The following is an 18608-nucleotide window of genomic DNA, read 5'->3' as shown; positions in this document are numbered from 1 at the left end:
TGGCAATAATTATTCATTTTGGAAAGTAAGAATGAGAAATTTCATACAATCTGTAGATATTGATGCATGGAGAATTATTAAAAATGGTCCACATGTTCTCAAAAGAATGGTCCAGGAACTACAAAAGTTCCAAAACATGAAGATGAATATGATGACAATGATTGGAAGAAAATCTCTATAAATGCTAAAGCTATTAATATTTTGCATTGCTCACTTAACCTTAATGAATACAATCGTGTTTCAGGATGTCAATCTGCTAAGGAAATTTGGGATAAGCTTGAAGTCACTTATGAAGGAACTGATTTCGTCAAAGAGTCCAAAGCAAACCTTCTTATTCGAGATTATGAGCTGTTTGAAATGAAGCCAGGAGAATCAATTGCGGATATGAGTACAAGGTTTACCGATCTTGTAAATCTTCTCAAAGCACTTGGTAAAAAATTTGAGGAAGCTGAACTTGTGAAGAAAATTCTTAGATCACTTCCAAAATCTTGGGAAGCAAAGACAACAGTTATCCAAGATGTCACACCCTACCCCTCTGTAAGGCATAACATGATCCCGTAGTATACCTAATGAATTACCAACTCCGTCTACTGATAACCCATTAAATACACTACAAGGGATTTTAAAAACTTTTCTTACTTCTTTTACAGTGGTGAGCACTATTTACAGGTGTTAAAAATCTTTTTGAACTGAAGTGATAGAACTAACACATTTGAATTATTTGAAATTTCTGTAAAAATTTTGGCAGAGTGCCATCTGTATTTTGGATAAAACAGTTCTTCAGAAAACCTGTAAAAAGCACTTCAATATTTTTCCAAATCTCAACTCCAACATATTCTCAACACAACATTTTTCTCAACTCAAATCCATAGTGATTTTTCAAAGACTGAGATACAAGAAATATAATACAATTTTTACAAGCCAAAATAACTCATGATTATTTTACAACTTCAATGTACAATTTTAATTTACAACTGCTCAAAACCAAAAACAATATGTACATACAGTGGTCATACATTACAGTACAAAATGCAAAATGTTGGTATACTCATTATACCCGAAAATCTCTCGCTGGATGTACAAGCAGCCTAGTCTGCTGCCCTGTCTGTCTGTCTACCTGCGACAAAGAATAAAGCTATCATTTGAGACAATGTCTCAGTGGTGTACAACATTAACCAAATACAATTTAAATCACAATTCATAAATCATATAAATAGTGGATACTTAAAACCATAGTTAATTTCAAGACAGTAATTGTCAACAATAATTTAAACTCCATTTCTCAATATCACAATAAATTTCAATAAGTCAGATCATGGTTGAATTCAAAAGACAGTATATGTCAATAAGAGTTTAAATTCATTTCACAATCTCACAATACATATCAATAAATCATACACAGCTTAAATCATGTTCTAAGGTTCAATTCGTCCCAAAAGCCGATGGCTAATGAGGTATTCAATTCGTCCCAAAAGTCGATGACTAATGAGGAATAACATAGCTAGCTAGCAAAAATATGAGTACTCATCCAATTCGTCCTCAACAGGCACACACCTCAACACTTCAGCCAGAGAGGGAATTCAATTCGTCCCACTAGACAAGCTAGTGAGAAATACAATCAATATACATGATAGCTGTGATTTCAAACCATTTCCAATGCTTTTCAATCAATAAGTATCCATCAATATCATTCAAATAATTTCTCACAGTTTCAAATCATTTACAATGCTTTTCAAGCAATAAATATCCATTCAAACACATTTCCACAATTTAAAACAATAATGTACAAATAGTCATAATTCATTTCAATTGAAAAATTTAAAAGAAATAGTTGTTGTGCACAAACCTCTGATAATTGTCTCTTGGTCTGGACTCAGTGTTTCCTTCCCTTTTCCTGAGTGTTTGGTAACTGAGAAACACAATTTGAAGTGTTTCAGTACTAAATTAAACTATCTCTATCGATGATGCTTGATAAGTAATTCATTGAAAGCTATTATTTGCTTAATCACCTAATATATCGATCCTCAATGCGTTCTAGGTAAATTAGGTTTTAACGTTACTAATATGTCACATTCGATAGTATTTTATGGTTGGTACATGTTACCGATTTCATTTCCTTGTTTAGTGCATTTTATTGCAACTTGCTGGATTTCGGGATACTAGTTTGACCTAGCCGGACGACCTAGTTCCCTCGGTTTTCGGGTTTCGATCAAAACTACAAACTTGTAGATCTATGTCTTATTGCATGCGGGGAAAAATTTCAGGTCAATCCGAGTTATGTAGACCAAGTTATGGTCATTTTACTATTGCTGGTCAAATGGCATCAAATTAGGTCATTTTAGGTCAAATTTGGTCAACTTTGGTTCGGCCAGTTTTTGGACCCGTACTTGTGCAAGTTGTTTGACTTGCTTATGGTCATTTCTGGGCTTTGGTGTCTTCATAAGACTTGTAGGTATGGGTCTTAACTATTCATGGTTAAAATTTTAGGTCAATTGGACCTGTTTTGAGTGAGTTATGGCCCAAACACTAACTGCTGCCCAATTGGTCAATTTTCAGGCCTCATTTGCACTTAATCCGAATTGGTCATTTTTCATGCTACCTTGCAAGCAAAATTTTGGTATGCTTTCTCAATGAAAGTTGGCAAATTTTGTGCCTAGTTTCACCTCCAATTGGTCTCATACCAATTGGAGTTACACATTTAAAGTTATAGGTTAAAATATACACTGCCCTTAATTACATTGCATAAACATGTATCAATTACACATTTACCTTACTCTAAGTCCATCTCTCTTACCCATTCTGTTTTGATACATTACCAAAACCATTTACCACTTCACATATAAATAATTTTGGGCAAAATACAAACATCCTCAATACACCAAATAAAACTCTAATTCATAAAGTCCAATTACAACCATAAATGCACATAGCACTACTCATCATTTCATACAATTTCCACCACTAATTTATATACATATCCATCAATCCTCAATGTCATAATTCTGCCAATACCTTTATGAATTCATACATTCATCATGGAGTCCCAAGGCTGCCGAATTGTTCCACAATGCCAAAGTGTCCTACAATTCATCAATTTCCATTCCAAGTGCACAATCACCATATACATGTGGAATAATTTACTAGGACTTTAAATCACCCTAATCAATATAATTTCTCATCAAATATATGTATGAATATTTCATTAAACATACAACTCCATGGCTGTCCAAAATTGATATATCAAGAACTCCTCAAAACTTAAAATTTCCTTCACAAAGCAAACACCCATAACATGTATACAAACTTTAACAAAGCAATATTCAAAAATACAAACTTACCTTTGGTTGGGACTTGTTAAACCTTGACTAAACTTCTTGATTTTAGTATCAAACTCTTCTTTGTGATGTGGGGATAAAACTAAATGAAGAAACCTAAGTGATTGGAAGTGAAATGAGGAGTGGAGGAAGCTTGGAGCAAAACGGCAATGGAAGTTTCCCTAGCTCTCCATTTCAGCAAGGTTGAGAGGATTTGGAGAAGATGAAGTGCAGATGGTGTAATGGACTTACACCTGCCCCATTTAGTTCTTAATTTATTCAATAGTGGCCCACTCACTCAATTTAATCATATAATATGTTAAATGTGTTATTTACACAATTTTCACTCCACTTTTGGCTATTTACATTAGGCACCACCAAATTAATTTTTCATTTTATTTTCTAAGTGTAATATTATTTATTTTTTATGGACATTTAGGTCAAAAGACAATTCGGGATGTCAAATGACCATAATGCCCCTGTTCGGGTTGCATTCCCGATTTTTTGATAACACCGGGTTTTGTCTGTTTTTCGATTTCTCACTTTTCTTTGTACTAATTATTTAATTTTTCTTTGATATTTTCTAATGATATTTATACTTCAATTGATATCTCTTTAAGTCTTATAAATATTTTCCAGGGTTCCCCGCAGTCCAGGGCTAGTCAACGGTCCACGCCGTGACTTCCCGGTGCGGTCACCCATCGCTAGGGTTCTCGGCTCGCTTAACTTGGTTACATTTCTTTGCTATTATTTTTCCTTTGTTTTCCTTGTGTTTTCTCTTCTTGTATTTCATTATTTTATGTCTCCTCACTCATAACGAAGTGTAGTTCTAGGCATCCTAGCTGTTCGGACAGCACTGGTCACCGGAATAGTAGAACGCACTACCGAACTTAGGGGTGTTACACAAGATACCAAAGATTTTAAAACATTCACCTATGATGAACTCATTGGTTCTCTCATTGCACATGAGATGGTATATAAGAAAGATGAAGTTGAAAATGAGCAAAAGAAGAAGAAAAGGATTGCTCTCAAGTCAAACATAGATGAAGATAAGAAGAAAGGAGTTGCATTCAAAGCTGATTCTAGTGGCAACTCAAGTGCTTCAAGTGAAGATGATGATGAAATGGCTATGCTTGCAAGAAAATTTAAAAGAGCTTTCAAGAAGGGAGGAAGCAAATACAAGAAATTCTTGAAAAAGTATACTCCCAAGGATAAACATTTTAGAGAATCAAAAGAAGAAATTATATGTTATGAGTGTCACAAACCTGGACATATCAAGCCCAAATGTCCATTACTCAAAAAGAAGAAAGGAAAAGAAGATAGGAGCAAGAAAGCTATGAAAGTAGTATGGAGCAACAGTGAAGAATCTTCAAATGATGAATCAAGTGACAAAGAGACTGCTCTTCTTTGTATGATGACACTTGAAGAGAAAATAGAGAGTTCACAAAAGGAAGAAGAAAGTGACAATGAGGTAAATTCTTATGAATCTCCTAATGTAGAAGAACTTAAACTTGCATTTGCTAGAGTATATGATGAGTATAGAAATTACAAGAGAAAATGCACTAAAATGAATTTAGAGATTGAATCATTGAGATCAAAAAATATTGCCATGTGCAATGTGTATAAAGAAAATGAATTTTACAAAGGACAAATTGCCTTGTTTAAAGAACTAGATTTAGAGTTGAAAATCTCAAAAGAAACATGTGAAATGCTCATTGAGAAAAATAACGTTCTTGAAGCTAAAGTAGAGTCTTTGAAAAATGATTTGGCAAAATTTACAAAAGGAAAAGAAACTCTAGATGTACTTCTTGGAAACCAAAGAATTTCAAATGAGAAATATGGAATTGGTTTTGATGGTTTCATGAACTATGACAAGTACAAGAATTATTTCATTAATGCATCTACATCCTCTCTGCCTAATGTTACATGTTATTATTGCAATAAAAGAGGTCATACGATTAGTTCTTGTGCACTTAGGAAAGGTCATCTTAAGGTAAAGAAGGTATGGGTACCAAAGGGAACCTTACCTAAGGTCACTAACCCCCAAGGACCCAAAGTTGCTTGGGTACCTAAAGTTCAGTGATTAAATTTTAGGTTTGTTTAAAAGGGATGAAGGAAAGTGATAAATGGTATATAGATAGTGGTTGTTCAAAGCACATGACTGGTGAAAATGACAAGTTTTCAGAAATTACAATGAAAGATGGAGGATATGTAAAATTTGGAGATAAAGGGAAAGGAAAAATAATTGGAAATGGCACAATTGGAACCAAACCTTGTATTGAAGATGCATCGCTTGTTGAAGGTTTGAAATACAACTTGCTAAGTGTAAGCCAACTGTGTGATAAAGGTTTTGAGGTAAAGTTCACTTCTTCTCTATGTACAATCAATGACTTAGATAATGACACATTGTTCATTGCAAATAGATCAAATAATGTTTACTTGCTTGACATGAATAATTTTGAAACTAATCATGATACATGTCTAGTATCTATTGATAACTCTAGTTATTTGTGGCATAGAAGACTGGGTCATGCAAGCATGCATACACTCTCAAAATTGTCTAAGAAAGAACTTATTAATGGTCTTCCTAAGATTAATTATGAAAATGAATTTCAACGTAGAGCATGTGCACTAGGAAAGCATACTAGAGCATCTTTTAAATCTAAAAATATTGTGTCAACCACTAGGCCATTAGAATTGCTTCATCTTGATTTATTTGGATCTGTAACTACTACTAGTCTTGGTGGAAAGTCATATGCTTTAGTTATTGCTGATGACTATTCAAGATATACATGGACATTTTTCCTTGCTCACAAAGATGAAACTTTTGAAAAATTCACCTCTTTTAGTAAAATGGTTCAAAATGAAAAAAGTTTTTGCATCTCATCTATAAGAAGTGACCATGGAACTGAATTTGAAAATCATTTATTTGAGAAATATTGTGATAAATATGGAATCAACCATAATTTTTCAGCTCCTAGAACACCACAACAAAATGGGGTAGTAGAGAGGAAAAATAGGACTTTGCAAGAAATGACTAGAACTATGTTGAGTGAAAATAATTTGCCAAAGTACTTTTGGGCTGAAGCTGTTAATACATCTTGCTATGTGTTGAATAGAGTTTTGATTAGACCAATTTTGAAAAAGACCCCCTATGAGTTATGGAAAAGAAGGAAACCAAATATCTCATATTTCAAAGCATTTGGTTGTAAGTGCTATATTTTAAATAACAAGAAGGATAACTTAAAGAAATTTGATGCTAAATCAGATGAAGGAATCTTTCTTGGGTATTCAACAAAGAGTAAAGCCTATAGAGTATTCAATAAAAGAACTTTGGTTATTGAGGAAACTATTCATGTTTTGTTTGATGAGACTAAACCTTCTATCAGAAGGAAAAATGTTTGTGATGATAATATTGAGCAGGTTTTTGGAAAAGAAAATATAATATCAAGTCAAGAAATGGAACAAATTGATGAAAAAGATGAAGAAACTCAAGAAGATTTACCTAAAGAATGGAACAATTTGGAAGAATTACAAGTAAATGAGCCTCAACATGAAGATTTACCTAAAGAATGGAGATTCCATAGAAATCATCCTCAAGAAGACATTATTGATGATCCATCTCAGAGGATGATGACTAGAGCTCAATTGAGAAGATATTTTGGTAATGTTGCTTTTGTTTCACAAATTGAACCTAAATGTTTTGAAGATGCTCAAAATGATGAAAGTTGGATTCTTGCCATGCAAGAAGAACTAAATCTATTTGAGAGAAATAAAGTTTGGAATTTAGTGCCTAAACCAAAAGATCATTCAATTATTGGTACTAAATGGGTTTTTAGAAACAAAATGGATGAAAAAGGCAATGTTGTTAGAAACAAAGCTAGACTAGTGGCTGCAATGTTGTTAGAAACAAAGCTAGACTAGTGGCTCAAGGCTACAACCAAGAGGAAGGGATTGATTTTGATGAAACCTTTGCTCCGGTTGCTAGAATTGAAGCTATTAGAATGTTGTGTGCCTTTGCATGTTACAAGGATTTTATGCTTTATCAAATGGATGTCAAGAGTGCATTTTTAAATAGTTATATTGATGAGGAAGTGTATGTTATACAACCTCCAGGCTTTGAAAATCATGAGCATCCAAATCATGTTTATAAACTTACTAAAGCTTTATATGGTTGAAAACAAGCTCCTAGAGCATGGTATGAAAGGCTTAGTAAATTCCTTTTACAAAATGATTTTCAAAGAGGCAAAGTGGATACAACACTTTTTGTTAAGAAGCATCATAATGATATGCTCATTGTGCAAATTTATGTTGATGATATAATTTTTGGTGCTACTAACGAATCTCTTTGTAAGAATTTTTCTAAGATTATGCAGAATGAATTTGAAATGAGCATGATGGGTGAGCTCACATTCTTCCTTGGACTTCAAATTAAGCAAATGAAAGATGGCATCTTCATAAATCAATCAAAGTACATCAAGGATATGCTAAAGAAATTTAAAATAGAAGATTTGAAGAGCATTGGCACTCCTATGAGTTCAACAATTAAAATTGACAATGATGAAAAAGGTAAAGAAGTTGATACAAAGCTTTATAGAGGTATGATTGGCTCTCTTTTATATCTTACTGCATCTAGACCAGACATACACTTTAGTGTTTGCTTGTGTGCAAGATTTCAATCATGTCCAAAAGAATCCCATCTAAGTGCAGTTAAAAGGATCTTTAGATATCTCATTGGCACATACTCAATTGGCTTATGGTATCCAAAATGTGAATCATATAATCTTGTTGGTTATAGTGATTCTGATTTTGCTGGAATTAGACTGGATAGAAAAAGTACTTCAGGTACGTGTCAATTTCTTGGTCTTGTACTAGTTTATTGGCACAGTAAGAAACAAACTTCAGTAGCTTTATCTACAGCTGAGACAGAATATATAGCTGCTGGTAGTTGTGTTGCTCAAATCTTATGGATGAAACAACAATTGGAAGATTTTGGTTTAAAATATAATCTTGTTCCAATTAGGTGTGACAACACAAGTGCCATAAACTTGATCAAAAATCCAGTCCAACATTCAAGAACTAAACATATTGAGATCAGACATCACTTTATTAGAGATCATGTTCAAAATGGAAATATCAAAATAGAGTTTGTTGCCTCTGAAAATCAACTTGCTGACATCTTTACAAAACCTCTTAACGAAGAAACCTTTTGTAGAATTAGAAGGGAAATTGGTATGTGTGAACCACTTACTTGAAATTCAAGTCATAATAATTTCATTTTATTCAATGTGTGAGTGATCTGCTGTGATATAAGTTTGCTGAGAAATCTCTAAAGAACATTAGCTAACTTTTTTGTGTACTCGGTAAATTAGTTTACTAAGTTGTATGCTAATGTTGTGTAACCAAAATTAGTTTGCTATATCGTGTACTGTTCAAATTTCAAACCAAAAGGTGATTGTGCTTGAAATTCTCTGCGTGTCCAGCAATGCATTTATCTTTTCACATTTGATATCACATCATCAGTGTTGTGTTAGACATGTAGAAATATTTATTTATGCATATAAAGATAGATATACTTGTTTGAAATAAAAAAAAAAAGGGAGAAAACAGGTTCAGAGAAAGTACACTGGAATAGAAAAGCGCGGGACTCAAAGAGGACTTAAATCCTCTGCCACACGAAATCGTCACCCTCTCTCCTCTGCATTGGTTCACGACACCATACCTCAAAACCAAACCCATTTTCTTTCCGGCAAAACTTACCCAAACCCGTCAAGACCTCTCGTCTATCCTTTCTTCTCCAACCCTTTACACACCGAAAAACCAGTGTTCAAATTCACCATTGTTTTTGTGTAAATGGCTCGTGCTAAACGGAAGTCTCCTGTTGCTGCGGCTGCTTCGTCTTCCTCGTCAGCCTTCGACGACATCCCTGTCGCCACATTACGAAATAAATTGAAAGGGAAGAAGAACTTACCTGAATCGAAATCAACCAATGCCTCTTCCGACCCATCTAAGGCTGTCGAACACACTGCATCAGCGCCAGAAAAGAAAAAGAAGCGACAAATGCGAGGGATTGGTACCCAATGCAAAAATGGGGCTGCCCAATCTTCGGGCTCAGTGGATAAAGCACTGTTAGATTGCAAATTTATCAAATGGGAGTACTTTAATCAGGTAAACTTTCAATTTAAAGAGCTTTTTGATTTTCAAGGATGGATGGATGTGTGTGAATGTACAAATGGGTATTACCCTAGGCTTGTTCAAGATTTCTATAGGACTTTAAGAATAGTTGATGATGAGGACAAATTTGAGGTGATTTTGAATGATAGTGTATATGGTGTCTCTGTTGAAATGATTGCTACGGCTTTAAACTTGCCAAATGATGGAAATAAAATTTCCACACATAAGGATGTTGCTAGAATAACAAGCTTCAATTTGGTTGAGTTTGAAAACGAAGTATTCCCTGCTAACACTGCTACAAAAGAAAAGTCTACTAGCACAAAAGCTTTTCAACATATCAAAATCATTCACAGTATGGTGAACTACATTTTCTATCCTAAATCTGGTAGCTATGGTTATTTGAGCCACCTGGACATGTGTATTATGTGGCACATTGTTAACAAAGTAAGGATGAATTTAGCTTATTTAATTTTCAAGAACATGTGCAAAGCTTATGGGATTGGAAAACTGCCTTATGCACATCTTTTGACTGCTGTGTTTAAAGAGCTAAATGTAAATGTCTCTAAGGAAAGCTCTAGAACTGATCTGATTGTGCTTAGAGAAATACACTCAGACACTGATGGAAGAAAGAAAAGGTTTGAAAAGGGTGGTTCCTCCTCTGCTAAGGTTGGTTCTGATTCTGCTAGTGAATTTTTGAGTGAGATTCAAGGGTTAAAAGCTGTTGTTAATGATCACTTTAGTTCGACCCATCAGTCCATTGACATTCTGAGAAAATATGTGGATGTGGTTGACTACAAAGTGAGTCATTTGCTTACTCAAAATGAGGAATTGAAGAGGCTAATTGTGGATCTTCAGCAGGCCAAGGAAACTGGTTTTCCAACTAAAGTTGAGGCTGCTACTCAAGTTTCTGCTCATAGTACTGGTAAGGGTGAAAGTAATAAGGTTGGTGAGTCTCCTGCTGCTATGGCACATGAAAGTGACCAAGTAGCTGAACCTGAGCTTGAACCTGCAGTAGAAGGCCCTGTTGAGCATACTAGTGACCAGGTCATTGAACCTGAAATTGATCCTGCAACTGGTGTACCTACTGAGCATGATGATGAAAAGGTTGTAGAACCTGAAGGTGAGCTACCTGTTGAACCTCCAAGTGCTCCACCTGTTGAAACTACTGCTGCCCCTACGCAGCAGAAGGAAGCATCTCTCAAGGATCACCAAGAGAGTGCTCCAACTCAGCTATCTGCAGTTACTGCCCCTGCAGCCAAGAAAGGGAGAAAAAGGACTAAATCAACTGTGTCAAATCCATACCAGTCCCTAGCTGCTGCTCTTCAACCACCATCCGATGAAGATGAGCCACCGAAGGATGATCAAGTGGCTGACCAAGGATCTCAGCCACCTGCTGCAAAACCCATTAGGAAGAAGTTGGTCCCTTCCAAATCCACTCGCAAGAGCAAAAGACTTAAATGATTCCCATCTAATCTGGATTTTTAGTTTCCTATCTGCATATTTAGTTTACTAGTCTGTTTGCTAATATTGGCTTTTAGTTTGCTACTGTTTACCTTATTACGCTTAAATTTGGGCTAACATGATTCTTTTTGGTTATTTTCTCCTGTTTCCTTTTTGATTGATGACAAAAAGGGGGAGAATAGGATGGATATGGATATGTGTTGATACTTGTGTTGATACTTGTGGAACTTCTTTTTGAGAAAATTGTGAATATGCTTTATAGGATGGATATGAATATGTTGATACTTGTGTTGATAGATATGAATGTGTTGATACTTGTATTGATGGATATGTGTTCATACTTGTGTTGATACTTGTGGAACTTTTTTTTGAGAAAATTGTGAATATGCTTTATAGCATAAACTCAGGGGGAACTTGTGTACAGAAAATAGATTTCTTGGAAATTATGTGCATATATTTAGGGGGAGCATTTTCGGTATACTATACTGCTTGGATTCACATACTCACATAAACTTTCACACACTTTTATTTTTTATTGTTGATTCAATTGAGTTTTGTCATCATCAAAAAGGGGGAGATTGTTGACCTCGTGTAGCTCAAAATGAGCATTGATTTTGATGATAGCAAAACTCAAAGGGAATCTATCTAACCCAACTTTAAAGTGATGTGTAGATTCTTTGTCTTATTCATAAAGAATTCTTGAAGTTGCATCTAAGGAGAAAGGATACTCAAAGACATTTCAAGACAAATCCAAAATGAGAAAAGAACAAGACTATGGAAGCCAAGACTCAAAGAAAAGGTATGAAAGGCATAGTATTAGAGATTGAGTCTTAGGTCTTTTGTGAAAAGAATAGATGAGTATTTAGTCAAAAGGAGCTCAAAAATGAAATTTTATTTTCTGATTACTTTTTCTCATCATGACCTTGGACACTACTATTGAAACATCTTTCTAAGGTCTAAATCATTTTACATTGCAAGTTGAGACATGTAGCTGTTGACTTAGTTTGCTAATTTGTTTGCTAAAATTTTTAGTTTGCTAATGTGTTTGCTAAAAACATTAGTTTACTAACCAGTTTACTGACTGCTACCAATATTTCATTAGTTTACTAATTGATCAGAGCTGCTCAACTTCTCACAAAAGGACAAAATAACGGCCATTTTGTCTTGGACAGTGTGTATAACGTTCCAAAAGGGTTTCAAATGGTCTAAAATGATTTGAAACTATAAATACACTTTCTTTACTTCATTTACACTTAATGAAAGCTTACATTTGAACTCCAACCTTGATTTTTCATTTATTGCTTTCATTCAAGAGTTTTAAAGATTTTGAGCTACCATTGGCAAATCAACTCATCTCTTCTTTATAGTTTGATTTGTATTGAGTAAGAGTGAGTGTTGAAACATTAAATTGCATTTAAGAGAGGTTATACAAGCACCTATTGAAGCTTAAGAGAGTAAGTGCTTGTAATAGCACTTGTGAAGGTTTCAAGCTACCATTGGTAAAAGCTTGGTGTTGAAAAGTTGTAAAGGACTTTTGGTCTCTTGCCTTTAAAAGAGCAAATAGTGGAGAGAAGATTCAAAGAGGGTTCTTTGAGAGAGTGGATGTAGGCTAATTAAACCGAACCACTATAAAAATCATTGTGTTTGATCTCTCTAACCTTGACCTCCTTACTCTTGTGCAATTTAAATTTTTCTTGTTATACATGATATTGAATGTTGGTTGAATAGATTAAATTGATAAATTTGTGGAGAGAGATAAACCTACACTCTGTGCCAAGGGAAACACCATCTAAAGCAGGGAAACACGATATGAGACAGGGAAACATCAAAGACTTCTAGAAATAAGGGAAAACTTATCTCTCTAAAATCTAGAGAGGTAAATAATTATGGGGACCTTCTTATTCGTTTCTAAATTTTTAAACTTTTAATTCCGCCTTTACAAATTAAAAATGGAGAAGACATGTAGTTAAATCTGTTTCTAGTTTTGAACTAATTTTATTTTATTTTTAAATTTTTAAGCTTTATTTTCAATATTTACAATTTAAAAACGAATTTCAATTCATTGTAAAATTTAGAAACCAGTTAAAAATAAGATTAAATCTATTTCATCTTTAATTTGTTATTAAATTTGAAGGCAAAATTTTTGGTGTTAAAATTAGAAATAAAAGTTTTTAATTTCTAAATATAATGTCAATTTTTAAATTTTATTTTTATTTCATTTCTAATTTATTGTGACATTTGATAAACAAATTTTATTTATATTTTGTTACAAGTTCATTACAAATTAAAAATAAATATAATCCGTTTCTAATTTCTATTACTGTTCGGCAATATCTTATAATGTGAGTTTTTAAATTGGCCTTCCTCTCATGCTGTTTTCCTTGGGAGGGTGAACAATTTGTAAAAACTAAGTTAAAATGTGAATCATTTGAACACGGGAAAAGATAAATACGTAATTAATTTTATTTTTTAAAAGGATAATTAATTATATAATATCCATTTATAGTCACATTTTCATTAATACCGATATTGAGATTTAAGAAACCAATTGTAGTATATGGATCACATGGGGTGTCAACTGTCAAGAAGCATATATGGTAGGCATTACCAAATCATATGGGGTGTCACGCACAATGCATCTTTTTATGGAAAAAGCAGCAATTAAGAGCCAAGAATGTATTGGCATTGCAATTGACGTAGTGGATTTACTAACTTGTTTTAATATATACACGCAATGCAATACGTAAGGACCACAATAATGTGTAAAATTATATATGATAATTATAAATAATAAATTATTTTTGTTACTTTATATTATATTATATATATTAAAAAATAGATGAAAAATGTTTAAGAAACATTCGGATTACTTTTCCCCGAGTATAATTTGCTCTATGTTTTAGAGGGGCACTAGTAATTGAAAAGGTCATCGAAGCAGGCATTAAAGAAAATAAGATATAAATAAAAAGTGAAGTTAGGTAATTATGAACCTACTAACCTAGAAATGAGGTGTGTTTTTGGAAATTAAGCAAGAAAGCTTCTCTCCTAGAAATGGGCAACGGCATCCACCAGAATTCGGTCCAAAACATAAAAAAGAAAGAAAAATGGGTATCTTAACGTGGTGCTACTTGTGCCTATCTCCCAAATGCCAATTAATGTTAGTGGAAAAGACCACCTTTAATAATACTATATAGTTTTTTCTGTTATATATATGAATTGTGATAATATGGGTTGGTTGGATGTGAATGTGATACAGCTAAGATACATAAAACGAAAGTTTAAGTCGCTAATTAAGATTAATAAATTAGTGGGAACCTCATCATAAATATGACATACAGGGACAAAAGTTACCAACAGTTAGTGCGGCTTAAGATCAGATCAAGGACAAGGAAGAAGTTCACTCTGTTGGGCTGGCCCATTGGAGGAGGCCCTCGGCTTGATATAAATTGGTGGTGGGATATTGCTTACCCAACCCAGTTCGCCCAGCCCGGAATGTTGGATTGGCATTTTGAAGTTTCCCTCGTGCGTGTATGTGTAATCATGGGAATCGCTGTTTGTCCGCATTGGATACTTAGATCCATGGTGAGGCGGTTATAAATATTATCGGGTATTTTAACCCGTTCGAATCCATTTTTGAATATTTAACCGAGATGAGCTCAAATAATATATAATTAAATTTAGTATGTCTTTACATTTAAAAAATAATATTTATATCAAATTTAGCTTAGATTTAAATTTCATGTATGAAATATTTATTTTTTAAAATCATTTATAAAATTAACTAATTAAATATAAAATATATATTTTTATAATAATATTCATAAATTTTATAAATATTTCATAAAACTATTAAACTTTAAAATATAAATTATTTAATAAAAATATATTTTATCTTAATTATTAATTAAAATATATAAATTTAAATAAATTTGATATTATTTAAGTAATAATAATTTGATTGCGATAAATTTTTATATTTTATAATAATTTTTAATTAAATTTAAGATGAATTTAAGTATTAAAAATACTAATAGATTTCAGGTAAGGTAATACCTATCTCTAAGAATATATTATGCATATAATTTATATATTAAAATTGCATATTTTTTAATATAAAGAAATATTTATATATTTTTTGAGAATTTAATTCAAAATCGTTTAGAATAAAAAAATAGAATCTATATAATCGACCCTAAATTTTTAAGATAAACGTTTAATTTAGTTGAGTTGAATACTTTGTAAATATTTATATCAATTTTTTATTAATAGTATATTTATAAACATAAATATTAATTTTATTTATATCATATAATTTTTTTAATTTATTATGAATACCAACCATGAATTTGACTCGCTTGTCAAGACCTGTTCAAGAGTTGGTATTGCCGAATTGCCCCTTGACAGGATTTGATATGCTTGAAAAGGACTGAAAATGAATTCTCTGTTGTTTCAGTCGTTGAGAAACATAAATGACGAGGCGGACACAAGAATTTGGAAGTTCCCTGCATTGGAAAGTGCGACTTATTTAAGATGACAAGTTACCTTTCTGATAGTTTCTTCACATTATTATTTGATTCGGGTCGCTGTTTTACAGTGCAGTGCAGGAGTAGCTATTTTGTCCTGCAATTTGGGCAAGCTGGTATTGCCGATATCAACATTTTGGTTATAATTTGGCCCCAGAAAACAAATTTTGCAGGATCCGGAAAAGGAAATTACATCTTATATTTAATGGAAAATCAACTCTAGAAATGCAAATTTCATTTTTTTCGTATAATATAAATCTAAATGCAATTTTCATTCCTTTCCTATAATATCATTCTATCCCACAATCAATTATCAATAAGAAGTAAAATTTCTGCTTGAAAAATCCTATAATTTCCCCCATCGAGTCAAACTGCAGAGAGTTGACGAATGTTCATTGGTGAAATGTCATTCAAGTCACCGTCCGTTAGGCGCCTCGCTATGATGACATTAGCAGCATCAGAAGGATGGTATGGATCCCAGAAAACATACTTGGATCTGTCTACACAAACTTTAGACGTTGGACCACATGGTAACAGACCACCGAATCTCCCAGCAGCGTAGCAGCATGATGTATTTGCATTCTCAAAACCTGCAAGACATGAAAATGCTTCTCGTGTCAGGATTCACCACAAATTGCAAACCGCTACTTAGCATTCAGATAATCAGAACTCAAAATTTATTTTGAACCGTCTCAGACCATATGACTTGTAATTTTGCAGGATGTCTTCTACAATGCGATAAACATCTGCATAGATGAAAATCGATCCCTCCAAGCTTGCACTAAGCTCTGAGATTAGGCTTTTCAACTGTGTGTTGTATAGCTGAACTAGCTGATTCTGAAAAACAACACAATTGTCTCCTGAAGAAGGATTTGTGTCTCTCTCATATGGTATGCACCCAATAGGACCCACGTTTGCCACAACAATTTTTCTAGCACCCAAATTGTATAATCTCTGCAAATAATACGGAAATTGGAAAGCCGCTTGTAGCGTTTCACTAGAGGAAATTTTGAAAAATAGAATTGCAAGCAAATTTTATACCGTTAGTTGTAGTCTGAATCTTGCTATCATGGTGCCCACAAACAACTGTCCAGGAATTAACTTTTGCTCGGGAACTGAGACCACAGGTGTGAAGTAGTTATTAATGAAATCGTTCGAGCCAATTGTAACGGAGAAGAGAGCCCTTCGAAAAAGATTTAGGGCTGCAGGCGCACCAATTCTTGAGATTATGTCTTGCCTGGTGTTTGCGAAATTATCAATCTGCGGGTCCAGGTTAATTCGACCACCCTATTGATAAAAGCCATCTATGGTCAATAGCTAAAGAGCGAAACACACAATTAATTAAAAGCCAGTTACCTTATGCACTTTCAAGGCAACCAATTACAGTGTTACGAAAGTTTGCAACTATAGCTTCTTCGCTGACTTGGGTCCTTGTGAACTAGCAATATAAGCATTTATTATAGCTTAAAAACGCTTTCAAACTTACAAAAAGTTCTCCAGTGTGATTAAGAATTCCACCTCCACCGGAAGCGTAATTGACACCCCTCAGAACCACAGATCCTACTGTTGTGGGAGCCAGATAAGGAGGAGTGAAATCTTCAAAACTGAATTCTTGACCTGTAAAACCAACAAAAATTCCAGCAAACAGGGCAAAATTTACTCAGCTTATTATATTACCATCAAGAAGAAGAAGAAGAAGAATAAAAAAAAAAAAGAAGTAACGTTGCCTATAATGTCAACAATGGTTCTGCCATTGGTGTATCGTCCCGTTGGCCTGCCGAAATCAATCCCATTAGGGACATAATTAGCCTTTGAGAGTGTTACAATATAGTTGTTGTTTCCAGCATCGACTAGGGAGTCACCAAAAACAAAATTAGCAGGAATATCGATTGCGATGCAGATCTCCGACAACACCAAGATGGTCAGTACTTGAGATGTGATCCCGATGACTCTTCTTCTGTTTGAAACGAAACTCATTTGCAAAGAAAGGGAAAAAAATTCAGAAGAAGGGCAATTTAAAAAATATTTCCGCCATCCAATCTCTGGGTTCCCTTCTTTAATAACCAAGAACACAACTAACAACAAAAAGGAGCTATAAGCTAGAAAACTAATCAACAACGTGCTAAATCTCATAGAGCATTAAATTTCTAGTCCAATTTTACTTGTAGATTCGCATATGTAGATCTCTTGAGTGTCAAAGTCAAATTGGAGCGACTAGTAGAACCACAAGTAAATTATGACTCAGAATTTCAATGAAATTTGAATAGATAAATATCTTTTACTTATTTAATGGTATAAATATTCTTAATAAGTGAAATATTATATTTATGTTGAACTTTTATTTTAATATTATTATTAAATTATATTATATTTATATAAAATTTTTATTTTAATGTTATTCTTAGATTAAGTGAGATTTTTAATTAAATTAGAATTGAGAAAATGATGAAAAGATTCATTGAGTAATTAATTAATATATTTAACATGAATAATTATTATGTGTGAGTTTTTTTAATATAATTGAGATAATTTCTTTATTGATAATAAAATATGATATATCTGTGGGTGTAGCTCCATGTGAAGATAATATATTGATAAAATTATGTTTTACATATATATATAAATTATCAATTATAATTAGCAGTGATAGCCAGTTATGCTTCTTAATAATAAGAGAGTACATAATTATTCTTAGTAACTTGGTCTAAAATAAATTGTTCCCCATCGGTAAGAATTGAAATTGAGCATATTTATTTGGCCCAAAAATATTAAATGTAAATACAAAGCTTTCAGCAAATGGATGAAACGTGAGGAGCAGAAGAGTAAGGGTGAAACAGTAAGCTATTGAAAATTTATAGATCAACTTGCAGGGCATTCGACCTCACCATTGGAGTCCCAAGGCAAAAAATATATCAGAAACCAAAGCACGAATGATTAGTGATCCCATGCTTTGCCTCACAAAGCACACATAAAGCAATAATTTTTTCCAACTGCTAAGCTGTTCAAAATTCAACATCACCATGTTTGCAATTTAATGCAATCACTGCTTTTTCTAATTTTTGTTTGGGAAATGGTTGGTAATTCAAGCATTAAATGTGGATTCATAGATATTATAAAATTATTTTATGTATAAAAA

At 33.2% G+C, this 18608-nt stretch overlaps 1 protein-coding gene across 2 annotated transcripts; it reads right to left on the bottom strand.

Moving 5' to 3' along the window:
• Positions 1-15690: 15690 nt before the first annotated feature.
• LOC110669430 (GDSL esterase/lipase At4g16230) lies at positions 15691-17680 on the bottom strand. 2 transcript variants are annotated; one of them, XM_058137264.1, is made up of 6 exons: positions 17200-17680; positions 16959-17089; positions 16687-16759; positions 16514-16587; positions 16171-16426; positions 15691-16062 (listed from the first exon to the last, which is right to left on the bottom strand). In XM_058137264.1, exons 1-6 carry the CDS (start codon positions 17603-17605, stop codon positions 15839-15841), a joined length of 1164 nt encoding a protein of 387 aa, XP_057993247.1. In that variant the 5' UTR covers positions 17606-17680; the 3' UTR covers positions 15691-15838. The 2 variants fall into 2 exon arrangements, with proteins under 2 accessions (XP_057993247.1, XP_057993246.1); XM_058137263.1 differs by having other exon boundaries at positions 16514-16759; positions 17200-17675.
• Positions 17681-18608: the final 928 nt, after the last annotated feature.

This window comes from Hevea brasiliensis, chromosome 15 (assembly GCF_030052815.1).
Source record: "Hevea brasiliensis isolate MT/VB/25A 57/8 chromosome 15, ASM3005281v1, whole genome shotgun sequence".
NCBI lineage: Eukaryota > Viridiplantae > Streptophyta > Magnoliopsida > Malpighiales > Euphorbiaceae > Hevea > Hevea brasiliensis.
This window is presented reverse-complemented; position numbering and strand designations above follow the sequence as displayed.